Below are 16,914 nucleotides of genomic sequence, written 5' to 3' on the forward strand. Positions count from 1 at the left end.
GTGAATGTGCGCCCATCATTTTATCTCTACTGCCGACCTCCGTAGCAGGTGCTTCCTGAATATTGGTTGAAGAATAAACAAGGCACCTACCTGTGCACTTATTTTGTATACATCGAGATCGGTATCATCACCTCATCTTGCAGATGAGGAAACTGAGGCTCACTGGTGACCATCCATCTGCTCAATGTCATACCGCTAAGTGGCAGGGCCTGGATTTGAACCCTTGCTGGCCAGATAGGAAGCTCATTCTTTCTCCTTCTGCTCCACCACGTGCCCACCAGGCAGAAGACTAAGAGGAAACCTCAATCCATCAAACTTACATCTACACATATATATTTTTCAAAATCTGCTGAGACATAATGAACAACAGAAAAATCAGGTCCAAGTCAGCATCCCAGGAGATGCGGGACTCACTGGCATTTGGTGTAATCACACAGCGAAAAGATATAATTCCCAGGTCTGAGTCTGGTCAGAGCCTGGGCCAGCTGCAGCTACAGGAAACTCGATGCAGATTTAATGACACCATGAATCATCCCCAGAGGCGTGTTGTCACACCCATTCTTCATCCACACCCCGAAATTAAAGAGGAAATTAAAAACATATTGATGTTTTTTAATACCGGTGAGGCCTGGGATGGGGAACTAGATGTCTTTTTAAGATGCCCTGAAGATTTGGGAACTGAGTCCAAAATAACAATTGCTAGTCTATGATAAAGGTTGACATGGTGCCCAGGAATGTGCACGACGCAGGGAACGTGAGGCATGTAGTTAGCACCTGTGGTATGCAAGTGAATTCCACGTAAATAACAGCTTCCACGTATTGTGCCTTTAGGGTTTGTGATGACTCAATTTTATCTTTGTAACAATCCTCTAAAGTAAACACTATTGTGATCATCCCATGTTAGACATGAGGCTCAGAAAGGATAGGTAATTCCTCATGTAATAAATGGATTTAAACCAAGGAGTCCCACTCTAGATCCTTGCCTCCTGGCTGCTCTACTCAACCGCCCTTTATTGTCCCATTTTACAGACGAGGAAGATGAGGCTAAGAGAGGCAGATGGGCTTGCTGAGGAGGTAGCAGAGCTGAGACTCTCACACGGGTCTGTCTGACTATCTGCAATGCTCTGCTGGGCTCACATCAGCAGAAGATGGGCTGCCTCCCCCTCCTGGAGACCACACTGTGAGTGCAGAATCTGGGTGAACCCATGAGGAATTTCAGCAGTGCAAGAAATTCCCGATAAACTGTGAACCATAGGCTATCAGTGCAGCAGGAGGTTGGTAAGGGAGAGAGTGGTAAGTACCCACACCTGGGGTGCACAGCCTTCCTAGAGTAGGTAAGTCGAGTCAGGCTTTGGAAGAGAAGTAGGATGTGCACGGTGGTGATGGGTCAACAAAGACAAGCCAAGAAGGAGCAGAAGATCCCTCCTGCCAACTCTTAGCTTATTCAATCTGCAAAACCCTTGTCAAGCAAGGACTGAGATCTAACTTTTACAAGCAAGGAAATGGAGGCTCAGGAAGGCCACCTAGCTGAGAGGAGCTAGGAGAGTGCCAGTGGGTGGGATGGTCAAGGCAGCAGGGTTGATGGTGAGCAGGGACCCAGCGAAATTAGCACCAACCCATGCCAAGCCTGGCCACTCCTGGCCTGAATGTTTGGAGAAGAGAGCCAGGAAACAGAACTGTAGATATTCCACATTCCTCGTAATATGACAGTTTTTACGGGACAAGATAACTCTCAAGACTTGCTTGCTCTTCTCTCTGATGCTTAGGCAGGTGCTGAGTCCTTGACATTTTTAAAAACCAGTCCAGGGAGCTGCCCTCAGCGGATACCCAGGCCAGCAGAATTGGCCTTGGCCTCACTCCAACGTTCTTACTGGCTACTAGATACTAAGACCAGTGGTTTTTGCACAGAGTTGCCCACTAGCATCACCCCTGAACTCTACCAAAAACATCAATCTCAGTGGGGGTTGGTGAGAGCAAGGGAATCATTCTGGTTTTAAAAGAGACTAAAGATTAATACATGATGTTAATAATTGGGAAAACTGTGCAAAGGGAGAGGGAGCTCTCTGTACTTTCTGTTCAATCTCTCTGTAAACCTACAACTACTCTAAAATAAAGTCTATTATTTTTTTTCCAGAGACTAAAGAAACATAATCAAATGTAATGAGTATCCTTAATGGGGTCCTTCTTTTTAAAAAAGACAGTTGATACAAGGCAATTTTAGGACCATTGGGTGATATGAATGTCGCGATCTTAGACAATTTTATGGATTTGTTAATTTTCTTAGATGTGATAGTGGCACACTAGTTAGGAAATGTCTTTCTTGGGAGAAAGATGTAAAACTATTTCAGGGGAACTGTCGTGGTGTCATGATGTTTTCAACCTATTTTCATATTGGAGAGGGGGAGAGAGAGAGAGAGAAGGAAGGGAAAGAGAAGAAAGAAAATCTGTTTAGATACAGACAGACGTAGAGAAGGAACTAAAGATAGAAAAGACGTCAATGTGGAAATTGCTGGCAATTATCAAATTAAGACAGAAGCTAATAGTTGATGGCACCCACACGGCTCTGTTGTTAAAAATAAAAAGAAGAGAGACAGAAAGAAGGATGGAGAAAGTAACAGGGGAAGGAAGTGACACTTTACAGGTGACTCTGAACAATCATCGCTCTATATTAAGAACAAAATCAGACAGACAGACATTTTTACTTGCCCTTCAATGCTCAGCCCAGCTACAGCCTCCCCTAGAAAGCCTCTACCCACCTCCCAGGATGGGCTGGGGCCTCTTATGACTCCCACGGCCTGCCGTGCTCCCCTCCATCCAATAACTGTTTATTTCCTTAATTGCATCTCCCAACAGAAACGTTAGTTTCTGGACTAGACTGTATCCTTCTTCTACGAATCCTCAGCACAAGCAGAATGCTCCAAGGAAAGTGTGTGGACTGGAAAGAATGGGGGAATGTAGGAATAGAAAGATGCAGGACTGGGGAAATGCAGGAAGGATGTACAAAAGATTCCACCTGCCTCACCTACGCTGCTAATCCAGACCCCAGGGTCCCTATGATCAGCCAGTCAAAGCAACTTCTCTTGGCTTAAAAACAAGACTGGAAACCGACGTCCAGTACACAATCTAGAGTGAGTTCTTCATATTTCTAAGCCCAAGATAAGAGCCTGATTATTTCATTTCTACAGGATGTCATCAACTCCTGGAATATCAGAATGGCGAGGGTGCTGGGAGATGGGACCTCATCTGGTTTGAGCCTCTCATTTTACACCTGGGAAAACAGAAGGAAATAGAACTTCTGAGTCACACACTCTGATGAGAGGGTGAAAGGACCAGCTCCAAAATCCGGGTCTTTTACCGTCTGATATAATTTCCACAATATTTTGAAAGAATGTACTTCTATATATGTAGAATAATTAAAATCTCTAGTTAGATTCAACATATTTACAGTTAACCAAACGCATCCCTTCACTGTCCATCCGAGACATTGCCTCACCTGAGTATGATAAAATTTCAAGAGCCACATAAAACCTCAGACTCATTCATAAACATGCCCAGTTCCCCATGAAAACGCAGTTTTAAGTGAATGGAAATTATTCGTCCACTCATCCCTCCTGACATCCATCTGGAATCATTTATTGAGTGTCATGATGTCAGATGCTGTCGAGAAAGAGATGAATAACTCTTGCCTTCAAGGAACTTATGTTCTAGAGGGAGAGGTAGATTCGTCGAGTTATGGCTGGGGGAAAATATGAGTGAAACTTTGTGTCTTTGTAGGCATAGAAACTAAGAAAAAAAAGTGAACTTAGCAAAGGGAGTAAAAGTTGAGCTCCAGCAGTCAGCTTCCAGATGTGATAGACTAGCTTGCACCGGAGCAAATCCCCACTAAGAAAAACCAGAGAAGAAGAATTCAAATTTAAGGACACCAAAGCAGCCAGACATCGAAGGGCCAAATTCTGGAAAGAGGGAAGTACATTGGAGGTGAGCACGGTGTTATGTGGCACTCAACCTGAGAGTCATTTGTTGATCTTGAAGAAGAATCAATACAGAGAAATTATACTCCCAGATATCAAGTCTTGCTGCACAAAGCTACATTAACTAAGGCAATGCTATATCAGCTCATGGATGGAAAAATTTAAAAAGTGCAATAGAATAGAGTCCAGAAACGTATCTATGCATATAAGATGCTTTGATTTACAACAAAATGATACTGTTGTTCAATGTGGAACATGTTATGTCTATAAAACACATGCGTTGGGCCAATTGGATATATTTATGGAAAACAGTGCATCTTAATTTCTCCTTCACACCATAAAGAAATATCAATTTCTGTTGCATTGTATATCTAGATATAAAAAGTAAATCAATACAGCATCTACAAAAAAACATGAGGGAATATTTTCATGATTCGAAAGTAGACAAATAATTCTTCAACAGTATATAAAAAGCACCAACCATAAAGGAAAAATTATAAATTAGGTTATGTTAAAGTTAAGAACTCTGTTTATCAAAATAAAGCATTTAAGAGAGTGAAAAAGGCAAGCCACTGAATGGGATATATCCACATACCCTTTAAAGGACTTTCATGTAGAATATATAAAGAACTCCTGCAAATCAACACGAAATAGGTGGATAACCAAAGTGGCATAAAAAATAATGGGCAAAAGACTTTATCAGACACTTCCTAAAGAGGATATTCAAATAAAGATATAAGCACATAAAAAGATTTATTTACCAGGGAAATGCAAGTTAAGACCAAAATTTGACACTACTTATATCCACTAGAATAGGTAACATTTAAAAAAAAAAATAACAAAACCAGGTGTTGGCAAGAACATGGAGCAACTGGAACATTCATTTGCTGCTGGTGAGAATGTAAATTGGAACAACTGTTTTGATAGTATTTACCAAAGATGAAAATACATCTATGACCCAACAATTCTTCACCTGAGTCCACATCCAACAGAAATCTGTATATTCATGCAACGAAAGATGTGTACAAGATTGTTCACAGTAGTACTATTCATTGTAGCGTGAAATTGGAAACAACCTAAATATCTATAAATAATAGAATGAATTAATTATTTTATACTCACATAATGAAATATCATAGACTAGAGTTTCTCAATGGTGGCATGAATGCCATTTTGGACCAGATAATTCTACATGGTCTGTCCTGTGCATCGTAGGATATTTGGTAGCATCCTTGACCTCGACCTATTAGATGCCGGTAGTACCCCCAGGTTGTGACAGCCAAAAATGTGTCCAGACATTGTGAACTGTCCCCTGCGTGTGTGTGTGTGTGTGCGTGCACACGTGTGCAAATTGTCCCCAGTTGGGAACCACTGTGACGGACTACAGAGCAATGGAAACAAATGAACTGCTGCTACGTGCAACAACACGAAAGGATCCCACGAATACAATATCGAAAGAAAGAAGCCGGACTCAAAAGAGTACATACCACATACCAGATACTTCCAGTTACGTCGAGTCCAAAAACAGGCATATCTAATTCACGGTGTTAGAAGCCAGGGTGGTGGTTATCTCTGAGGAAGGAGGAGGTCGTGACTGGAATGGACCACAGGAGATTTTAGGGGCACACCGGTAACAGTCCAGTCTTGATGTGAGCAGTCATTACACAGGTATGATCCATTTTTTTCAAGATTTCATCAAGATGCAGTTTTTTGTATGTCTATCTCAATAATAAGTTTATTTAATAAAACATTAGCTCGATGAAGGGAACCACAGATTCTAAGAGAATGTTCTGAACCATCAATGATTAATCCAAGTGGTTTTAGACAAACTTGCAGCTTACTTAGGTAAGCCTCAGATTTTCTGAAAGGTCTGCAGACCTACCATTCAAGCCCTGGAGTTCTATACAGAAAATAATCTTCCTTTCCGTGGAATCCTGTCTGAGAGGGGGGCGGGTCCTAAGGGTGAATCCTGTGTCCACATCCAGACTTCACCTGCTCCCACTTACGCAGGCCTTGGGTCCATGGTCAATGTGTCTGCATTGAATATTTCTATGCATTCAGTTTCAACAACCCTTCCACTAATCTTACTAAGACTGATAAAACTGAAAAGAACATTATGTCCTCGAAGACATAAAACCGTATTCACGAGAGGCCCATTCATTAAGTGTATTCAGGATGGATTAAAATTATTCTGAGCTGTAGCTCTAAGAATGCAGAGACCAGTAAATAAATGTACTATTGAAATAAGATTAGCATCAGATGCTTAACCTACTTTGAGAACAAGCTGTTTTTAATGCGAAGTACCATCCATTCACATATACATAATTAATGAACTAATTACAAACGAGTCTTATCTAATCATTTAAGCAGCCCTCACATGACCCATCCTTGGCTTCACTTCTGTAGTAGAGTAATTGCATTTCCTTGAAAGTAATACAACTTTATTTTTAAAACAATACCCTATAATTTAGACCTTTTTACTAATCCAATCTAGCCTCATCCCAAATAAAAACAAATGGGGGTGGTGGTAGTATCTAAATATTTTACTTTTAAACTAAGAAATCACAAGCCAAGCATTTGTGGCTGCAAATATTTACAGAGAGGCACATTTTCCCCAGAAAAAGGAAAAGTTGCAATGCCATCTTTTAGCCAAACGAAAAGCAGTCGTGTTAAATCGGCACCAAAGCAAATGATACATACAACAGTAATTAGCAAAGATTACACAGTAATTAAAATCACGATGATTATGTGAGTGAGAATAATTTATACAATAATCTCCATGTTCACATTGCAATATGGTACAAGTCCAATAGCAAACATAGAGGACTGGATTTGGTAATAAATTCAAATCACAGTGTCACTAATTACGTTGTGATAGACTGGCCCCTGAAATTTAGGGATAAAGTCTCCGACCAGGACAGTCCATTTTATTTGGATTTTCCAAGGTTACCACATGGGGACCCCAAACACTCTGAGATGTTTCCTAACCACCACAACCACCACCCCATTCTCTGTCTCCGCCATGTTGTCCATTCTTACAGCTCGGCCTTCCCTTGGGTGGAGAACCTTTGCTATGCTTACTGTTTTTACCTACCCAGGATCACTCTCCTGCTTCAGGTAACACCTCCCCTACATCGTCCTGTGGGGAACCCTTCCCTTCTCAATGTTCCTGTGCTTTGGTGGCAATGACCCCATCTCCCAGAGACAGGTGAGAACACTGGCTTAGGCCTAACTAACATGTGAGGCTCCGTCAGTGCCACTGTCCATGTTGGTCCAATGATGGACTTGTGACTCACTCAGGTTTGGCAATTTTGTGGAATTATTGAGAAGAGAGAAACCCTCTTTTATCATGGAGCTGAGAATGGGGCGGGCAGGCGCTTGGAGCTGGTGGCTGCCATCTTGTTACCTCAGAAAGAAGCCAACAGCGAGGAATAGGAGACAGTTAATTAGCCCGGCAAATCCACCCTCAGTTCTTGTTATCAACATCATCCTTTTAATTGCCTGGTAGAGAAGCCATCTGACTGATGTCCCGTGGTCATTTATCTGTTCAATGAAGATTTGTTGAACACCTACTATGTGCCAGGCACTGTACTAGGTGTTGAGGTTTAAGAAGGACAGAGACAGGGCTTATGTCCTTAAGGGGCTCACAGGCTGATGAAGGAGACTGACACCTGAGCAGATTATATCGACATACCGTGGCCTGAGCTATGGGAGAGGGGCATTTGGCGTCTGAGACAACCGCAGAGGCACTTGACCCTCCAGGGAGCCAGGGGAGGTTCGCGAGGCAGGCGACCATGAGCCGAGTCCTGAAGGGTGAGCAAGAGGAGACAAGGGAAGAAACTGGGGAAAACGATCCAACTGGATGGAGTATCATGGACAAAGGAGCAGAGGGTGGAGATCGCATAGTGCGTAAGGAAGAGCTAAATACCATTTGGGGCACAAATTGCAAAGAAGAAAGGGAGGAAAATGAGACCAAGACAAGGGCAAGGGCCGGATCATGGAGGGCACTGTGAGCCAGGCTAAGGCATTTGAATTCTATCCCATAGGGCAGAGGACAGCAAAGCTTTTCTAAAAGGGCCCAGTGGCAAATGCTTTTGGCTTTGTGGACTATATGGTCTCCGGGGCAACTAATCAATCCTGCCATTGTAGCACAAACGCAACAGTGGACAATATGTTAAAAAAACATGAGCATTGCTGTGATTCAATAATACTTCATATACAAAACCAAGTCAGGGGCCAGATTTGGCCTGCGGGCAGTGGCTTGCTGATCCTGCTGTTGGTGACGGGAAGTCATGGAAACCAGATGTTTATTTCAGAGGGATCATCCTGGCAGAAGAGCAGAGGATGGATGAAATGGGGGTGGTGTTGGGAGGTCTTTGCCAGAGTCTAGGAGAGAAACGATGGGATGGCAGCTTGGCTTGAATGTGCTGGCAGTGGGAATGGAGGCAAGTAGACAGAGTGAAGTCAGGAGTGTTTGGGGAGAAGGTGGGGTAGAATAAACAAGATGTTTGAGTCAGTTGAATGTGGGATGAGAGAGAGGGGTGATAACCCAGATGACTCGAGGGCTCCAGCTTAGGTGGCTTTGTGAATGACAGAACCACCCAGTGACCCTGGGAACACAGAGTGGATGGGGAGGCATGAGTTTCCTCTCGGATACGCTGAGCTGAAACATCAGAGAGACATCCAGTTGGTGATCAGTGTAGGCAGTTAGGTAAGACATAAAAGTTTAAAACTTGGGAGAACGTAAGAGCTGTTAATCTAGACGTGGGTGTCACCTGCTTATAGCTGGGGATTCAAAATCCCAAGAGCAGAACTGACTGCAATCGGGTGCAGAGAGGAACAGCCAGGTGAGAACAGCATCCTGGGAGCCCCAGCATCCAGGGCATGGGGCAGGCAGGTAGAGACCAGGAAAGAGAAGTTTCAGGAGCACTAAGGAGCAGAAATGTTGTCAAGGCTACAAAGAGAGCTCCAAAAAGTGTTCAGCAGCAGCCGGTGCAGGGGGAAGCCCAGAAATAGGTAAAGACTAGAGAATGTCCCCCGATTTCTCTTTGGAAGCCCCTGACGTGGTGGAAAAAGTTTCAGTGGAGTGGTGGGGACAGGCTCTGGGCTGTAGTAAGTAGAGGTGTACTTGTGATGTAAGGGAAGATGGTACACGCAGATGACACTTTTTATAAACTTGGATCTAAAGGGAAGAAAAGGTAATAACTCAATAGGACAGCAAGGTGATGGGCGAGGATGGAATTAGCATGGGGAGGACCTCAAGGTGTTTATCACCTGTGCGGGAAGAACTGGCACGAGGGAAGTTGAGGACACGGGAGAGAGAGGGGACCCTGCATGGAGAAGAGTGTGTTAGGAGGAAAGAGGGCTTGGATATGAACCAGGCTCAGACAGGGCAGGACCAGACCTCGTCTTCTGAGACCAGAGGGAAGATGGGGCCAGATAGAAATGCATTTAGAGGTATCACAGCAGACGTTGAAGCCATTTCTTATTTTGCTTTGAATGAAAGAGGAGTTGAGATGCCTCCTGAGGGTGTGAGGAGGGGCCGAAGGAAAGTCAGGATGGTTTGCAATAATTTCCCAGTAAAACGAGAGCAGTGACAAGACAAGACATCTGCAGTCTGTACAGCTGTGTCCAGCAATGCCCGTCAGCAGACAGACCCTGCAGCGCTGCCTGGGTGGCCACGGCTGGGGTTCTGTTGGGCCCGGGGGTGAGAGTCTGGAAAGAAATGGGGCTCGGACCGTGCTTGGGAAGCCTGGCGCACTGTGAGGACAAGAAGGAAACCGGGAGAGTGCGGTCGCTTGCACACTCTGTTCCGCAGGGCAGTGGCCCTGGAGGGTGGGAAGGAGAGGCCCGGCACAAGGCAGGGTCCGAGGTGAGCGCACCACCCCCAGGGCAGTCCTGGGACCACCTGCGGCCGGATGTTCAGAGAGACTCCTGAACAAAGTGTGACTGCTGCCACCACCAAGCCCACACACTCCCTCTCTGGGGGCCGCAAAGGTAATTTAGTGTCTCTGTCTCCAGAAGCATTTGCATTTATCAGCAGCAGCGGCACGATTCCTGGGCTGTAAATCATAACGCTTCAGGTGTATTTCTCTTGAGTTGACGTCCCCTTATAAATAATACGGGGAATGCTTTTATTTTGTTGGCAGACGACTGCTTTCTCCCTCTCTTCTGTTTTGAGCGTGACCTTCTTTCTCAGTCAAATTGGAAATATCTAAGAGGCTCATTTATTGGGCCCTACTGTGCGCCAAGTAATATGGGGACAGGTATGCAGGGGTCCTGGTCTCTGCTGTCATACAGCGTCCCCTAGCAGAAAGGACACTGGGAGGATTTGGCAATATCTATTCGAATTTAAAACACGAATGCGCTTTGACCCAGAGAATTATTTATCCATGTGGATAAGGACGTGTGTTTTTTTGAAGGCTGATATGTTAATGGCAAATATCTAGAAAGCACTTAAAAGTGAAATAAGAAGACTATAGTTAAATGAAGCATGGCACCTTTTGCAGGAATTACAAAAAATGAGACAGACCTATGCATACTGGTAAGGAAAGATCTCCAAGGTATGTTGTTGAGGGAAAGAAACACATTGTAAGAATTTATGAATAGCATAATATGCATAACATAGTATCATACCATTTCTGTTTTTAAAAGCCTACAAATATGCTAGGTATTTGCTTGTAGTATGTATGCATGTTTATGATATTTAGAGTGAAAGATATAGAAGGATATAAACCAAACTGAGGGATCCCTTTGGGAAGGGAGCTAAGAATAGGGTGGTAGCTGGGGGAATGTAGCTTTCTGTTATATTTTAAGTTCTTGAAGAGGGGAAATAGTCATAGATTACTTGTGAAACTAAAGAAAGGTAGAAGTCAAGACAACTGAGCTCTGGGTCAGTCCTTACTATAAATTGGAATGATATTTCCCTGTGCAGACGTCAATTTTTCCCATCTATATAATGAGCAAACGGCACTAGATAATCCCAGTGGTCCTTTCCAACCCAGAATGTCTAGAGTCTTCAAATTATAGACATAGTCAAAAGAAGGGCTTCAAAATTTTCAAGTCATAATGTCATGGGATGTGGCACTCAATAAATATATTCTGGCTAAATGTTGAATCTTGAATAATAATCCTTAAGCAGTGTTAGTGTTAATAAACAGGTCAGATTTTTGCCAGTAAACGGTGCCAGGTGAGTGTTCTACTCCCTGGATAAACATCAGAGAGCCATGGTAGTATAACAAAAACAAAGAGAGGTTTTAAAGGGATTGGAACCTATGTTCAAATCCTGGTTCTTCCACTTACCTACTGTGTGACACTGAATGAATTACCAACCCTCTCTGAGCCAGAGTCAATGTTGAGCTGTGACTAAATACAGTCAATATTTCCGCTTAAGCTTTGTTGCTATATGGTCAGTTATTCACTCACCAAACGTTTATTGGGCACGAACTGTGAACCAGCCCTGGTGACACAGATGTGAAGAAGACAGACAAGGAGTCCCTTCTTACAAATGTGTATCTGCCTTACTTCCTACTTTCACTCTGAACTACAGCTGTACATGCCCGAGGACTTGGAAGCGGAGAGGGTAGGGAGAGGAGGGATAGACCCTGGAGGGGGCTGCCTGGGGTGCTGAAGCCCCACCCTGCCTGAGGGGCAGCTGCAGGAACTTGGGTAAGACCATCTATGCATGGATCAATCTCTCCCCCTTCTCCGGGTCTCTAATTCCTCTTCTGTAACACACAGGTAATGACATCTGTCTCCTGGGATTCCTCTGGGCATCAAACAGATACTAATGCAGATAAAGCAGCTAATTTTTTTGAGCTATTTCTAGGTACCAGGCTCTGAGCGAAGAACAACTTGTGTATCATAAACACATTACCCCTGACACCAACTCTGATTTGCTCATGAGAAAACACCAACAGAGAAGTTAAGCAACTTGCCCGAAATCTCACAGCTCCAGATATGCAAATAAAGGATTGCAATCCACACCCTCCAACTTCAGATCATGCACTGAAACCACCGCTCATCTCCATTCGAACAGGTGCCACACAACTTGCGGTACAATTCGTTAGGTTAAGGATGCTTATCACGCACCCTAATATTATTCTAACTGAAACGTGGATATTATGTTAACGCGCATTCACGTTCTGCTCTGGCCGCCTCCAGTTCTGCTGCTGCCACTGGCAGACCAGGAAATATAAAGATATTTAGTTATCAGAAGAGAAAAAGTCCTCGTCATTTGGGGTGCACAGAGGACATGATGCTTTCTTCACACAGACCTTTGTTTTTAATTAAGAGCCGCAAGCGGATAATCTTGCTTTAATGAACTCCCCAGATGAACCCCATTCTTGGGGCCTGTGTTTGATATTTTCAACACCAAATCTTTCAGCCTAAGATCATCTGCAGACACGCGCCAGACATTTGCCATTTGCCAAATATGCCCAAAAGGTTAGCACGAACTCCCACCCCTTCCTCCTGCAGAGACAACCCCTGCTTCAGAGCAAACACGCTTCGAGTCAGGAAGGGGTTGTCTGGGTTTGCTCCGCTGGTCCGTGGTTTTTTTCCTTTCCATCTTATCTGGTCCTTCTGTTATCACACAGGCAGTGTGCATTTCATCTTAATTACGCATCTGCTTAATCCATAATTTCTGATTTATGGCCATTAACTCCTAATTACAAGAGGACCGCCCTTGAAAAGGAAAACCAAGTGAGCTCAGAGACATGAAGCTGAAAGAGCACGTGGGAAGATGGATGTAAGTCACGCAACTAAGGATGCATCCCAAGGCCCGTTTTTTGGGGCAACCTATTGCCAGAATCCTGCAGATCTGTGAGAGTCCCGTCTCAGGCCGTGATGGAATTTGTCTCCCTCTTTGGTAGAGAAATTACAAAATTACATAAAGCTAAAAATCAAATAAAGCTAAAATCTCCAAATAAGAGATCTTCCAGCCTAACTTTCTTTTTAATGACTCCCCACTTAAAAAAAAAAAAAACTTAAGTGAATATATTTATAAAGAAAATTCTAAACTTGTTACTATCCATAAATGGAAGACTAGATTGACTTTCCTTCAATAGAAGGCAACTATAATAACTATTATTTTTTTAAAAATGTTCACCCTGTGTTACCTAAAGTCATCTGGAAAATTACGCTTTGGAAGGACTGTATGAGATCGTCATCACTTTAACCATTTGGGTCAGTAGATATAATTATATTTCATGTTCTGCAGATGAGAAAGCGGAGACTCAGAGACAGCACGTGACCTGCCTAAAGTCACAGTGCCGGGAAGCGGCAGGGTCACACCTCGAACTGCCAGGTCCGCACTAGCTCCCTGCCTGGGCCAGCGAAAACGAAGGACTTGCACGGCCACCGGCCAATTCTGAGATTCTTCCAGCCACCGGCGATCCGGAGGCAGCAGAAAGAGGCTCTCACCTGGGGCCGCGGATGTGACTACTGGAGGCCGACTGTCGAGAGGGGGTCCTCACGGCGTCTGTGGCCAGCGACAGAGTACAGCTCCGCCAGGACTGCAGGCTGCCCTCGGGCTGGGAGCTGAGGATGGAGACGTTATCCCTAGAACCAGAATGCAGGGCACTGTCAACACCACGACAGCCGCAGCACCGGCGATTAGATATCCACCCCATCCTAGGCCAGGCATCGTACCACCAAGCGCTCTACTCGCTTAACTTCACTCACCATCCCTGAGAGGTGGGAGCTCTGTGCTGCCCCATTATACAGATGGGAATACCAGGATTTGGAGAGGCCAACTGGGGTCTTGGACAAGGTCGCCCAGCTGGTCAGTGTTGAAGCTGGGATGAAAACCTTGTTCTTTTTTATTCCGATGCCCATGCTGTTAACCACTGCACGCTTCCTTGGGGAGTGAGTGACTGCCTAAAGGCCTCTCCAATTTGGGGGTAAAACTTGGCATTGAATTTTATAGCAAATGGTATGTTCATGGAATACGTCAAGTGTGAAGGTCTTAATTCCTTTCTCCTGGAATATCTTTGTAAACAGGGACTTTACTCCCTGAAAGCAGCACAGGGAGAGAAGGAGAAGCCCAGGTGGGTAGTCAGTAATTATCTTCTGGTTCATGTACTCACTCAGCATTATATATATGTGTGTGTGTATTTATATATTTACATTTATATATGAGTACATGTATGTATATGCATGTTTGTTTTTTTCTAGGATACTCTATGTATGCCAGGCATCAGGGGAGGTGAACTGTACACAAGAACTTAAATTAACATTGATCCTGTCTTCAAGACTCCATCTATAGAAATAACCATAAAATAAGGGAGAAATTGTTAATGCTATGGAGAGAGGCAGGAGGTAGGTTCTATGGGTAATAGGAGGGAGCCTCGAATTGCTTCTCGAAGGCATAAGGGAAGGCATCAAGCAGTGGAAGTTGAGCTACACCTTCTCGGAAGGTTAGGGCTTGGCCACGCAGGGACCAAAGAAAGGAATTTTAGGTGGAAGGAACAGCATGCGCATAGGTTTGGAAGTCGTAAAGATCGGAGCATAAGCAATATAGAAAGTAGGAATCCCAGTTGGAGAGAGAAGTAAGGGTCACCACGGGCAGGACACAAATGTCAGTGTGAAAAGACTATTCTGGAGCAATGGGGAGTTATGGAAGGTGTTTGAGGACAGCGTCATGATAAGGCACAAGCTTCTCTCAAAAGGAGCTGGGAAGTTCAGTCACATGTCCCTAGTGCTCTATGTTACAAAAGACAGAGGTAGAGGTCTCGTGAGAATTGCTGAAAATTCTCCAAGCGAGTGTGGATGTTCCCTTTGCAAACTGGACACAGAGAGCCAGGGCTCACCCTTGTAAGCTGCTCAGTTCCACTTGGGGTTAACTTACATCTCTTTTCGGCCACCACTGCCACAGTCTACTGCTGTCTGGACACTGGAAAGAAGCACAAGGAAGAATCCGTTACCCTTGTGCTGCCAGGGGCAGGGGGACGTGGTGTCCACAGTAGACAGACTTGGGTTTGAGCCCCACTTGTGACCTTTGCCACTGCGTGTTCTTAGGGAAGTCACTTGCTTTCTCTGAGCCTCCTGTCCTCCTTTATAAAATGTGGCTAACGATGGGGCCCTGCCTCCAGAGTTGTGGAGTGGAGTAAGTGACATAACCCTTGTAAAGATCTCAGCATGGTTTCTGGCAAATAGATAGTGCTAATTAAATGGTAGCAACCATTACCGCTACTCTTGTTTTAGTACAACTAGTGCTGCTATTATTTATTAATAAATAGCTATTGCATTGCTATTGCTGACAAGCAAGGCATTTGCTTTATGTTTTTGTGAGTGTTAGCAAATCAGTCATAGGGCAGGGTAGCTTCCCAGGGCATTGTGGGAAACTCTGAAACTAATTACAACAGTAGCTATTCTTTAGAAATCATTCCTTCATTCAACAAATACGCTATACACACAATTTCACCTACCCACTCCATGTGTCTCCGTTTTACAGATAAGGAACCTGACGCCCTTGTCTAAAGTCATGCAGCTTTGAATCCCAGACTCATGCTCCTAAGCGGTGTGGAATTTCCCAGTGTGTGAGTGCAGACAGCCAAACCATAAATCTCAGGTCCCTAAGATATCATTTCAATCCTGGGTCTTCAGGCTGGGACCTCACAGCTTTAGTCTCTGCTAGAATTCGGGCAATTCCTTCCTCGGAAGACCTGGTTGCTTTCTCTGAGGGATACACCTTCTGTTCCTTGGCCCCCATCCTCAAAGACCTGTCACCCTCAGGGGCTTCTATTTCCATGCATCTGTCTCCACCAGACTGCAACACCCATCCTGGGCCAAGAACATGTGTCAGTCATCATTGGGCACCAGGGCTAAGCCAGCCAGATCAGAAGTTCTCAGACAATGCTTGGCAAATCCAATAGAAGAGGGGTCAGTAAATTATAACCATGGGCTAAATCTAGCCTACCACCTATTTTTTATAAATAAAGATTAGCTGCTTTTGTACTACAACAACAGAGTAGAGTAGTTGCGACAAAACCCATGTGGCTCCAAAAGGCTAAATATTTGCTAACAGGGCTTTTAGAGAGAAAGACTCTGCAACAGAAACAAAAGCACCTTTTGTGAATGACTTTGTGGGATACAGAATAATGGCTCCCAAAGATGTCCACATCCTAACCCCTCATCCCAAGAACTTAGGACTATGTTTCCTTACATGGCAAAAATTTTATTGGAAGGCAGTCACACTTGCTCATTTACATTTTGAATACTTCTTCACATACTTTTACTAAACCTCAATGTTTGCTTGACCCCAGAACACAGGAATGTCTTTACAGCCCAATAACTAATCAAAGCACACGCTGGTCATTCTTGCCCACTATTTACCCTAACCAACTCCATGAATATGAGCCCCAGGGGTGGCCTCAGCATTCAGATTTTCCCCCTTCTAAAGGGCTCTTTCCCCAGCACTAGAGACTCATTCACTTCATGGTGTCCAACTGTACCAGGCATCTTCTCTCCACTCCTCCATGCTGGCTCTAGCTCTCCACCTGCCCTGTGCCCAGGGGCTGATCTGTATGGACTACATCAATGGGCTCCCTGTCTCCATGGCTTCTCCTTGGGCTCAACGACCAGGGAACCCAGCTGGCAGCTGATGGGAAGGAGCGAAGAGTAGGAGGCTGGAGTATTCACTGTCCTAGATTTCTGGATTGCTCTCTACTGCCTCTTCTTGGGTTGGCTCCATCCCTCAACCAGAAGCCAGAACTCTGCCTGATGGACAGCTCTCTCTCTTTCTCCCTCTCTCTCTCTCTCTCTCTCTCCCCCTTCCTCCTCCTCTCCCCAGTCCAACAAATGCACCCTTGTCAGCCCAGCCACAGTTATTGCTCCTAGTTGTCCCTGTCTATCCCTGGGTGCTGCACCCTTGGGTGCTGCATCCCTGGGTGCAGCTCCCTTGGGGCTTCCCCATGCCATGCCCACACCTTTGTAAATCATC

At 44.6% G+C, this 16,914-nt stretch overlaps 1 protein-coding gene across 1 annotated transcript in view; it reads right to left on the minus strand.

Moving 5' to 3' along the window:
* Positions 1-16,914, minus strand: part of MYO18B (myosin XVIIIB) — a 236,673-nt gene that overhangs the window by 8,721 nt on the left and 211,038 nt on the right. Inside the window, exons 40-41 of the mRNA XM_012644105.1 lie at positions 14,821-14,865; positions 13,395-13,532 (exon numbers count right to left, since the gene is read on the minus strand). Of these exons, the coding sequence (XP_012499559.1) occupies positions 13,395-13,532; positions 14,821-14,865 (183 nt within the window). The remainder of the gene's footprint in view (positions 1-13,394; positions 13,533-14,820; positions 14,866-16,914) is intronic.

The sequence above is a fragment of the Propithecus coquereli genome, unplaced genomic scaffold, assembly GCF_000956105.1.
Source record: "Propithecus coquereli isolate 6110/MARCELLA unplaced genomic scaffold, Pcoq_1.0 Scaffold206, whole genome shotgun sequence".
Taxonomy (NCBI): Eukaryota; Metazoa; Chordata; class Mammalia; order Primates; family Indriidae; genus Propithecus; species Propithecus coquereli.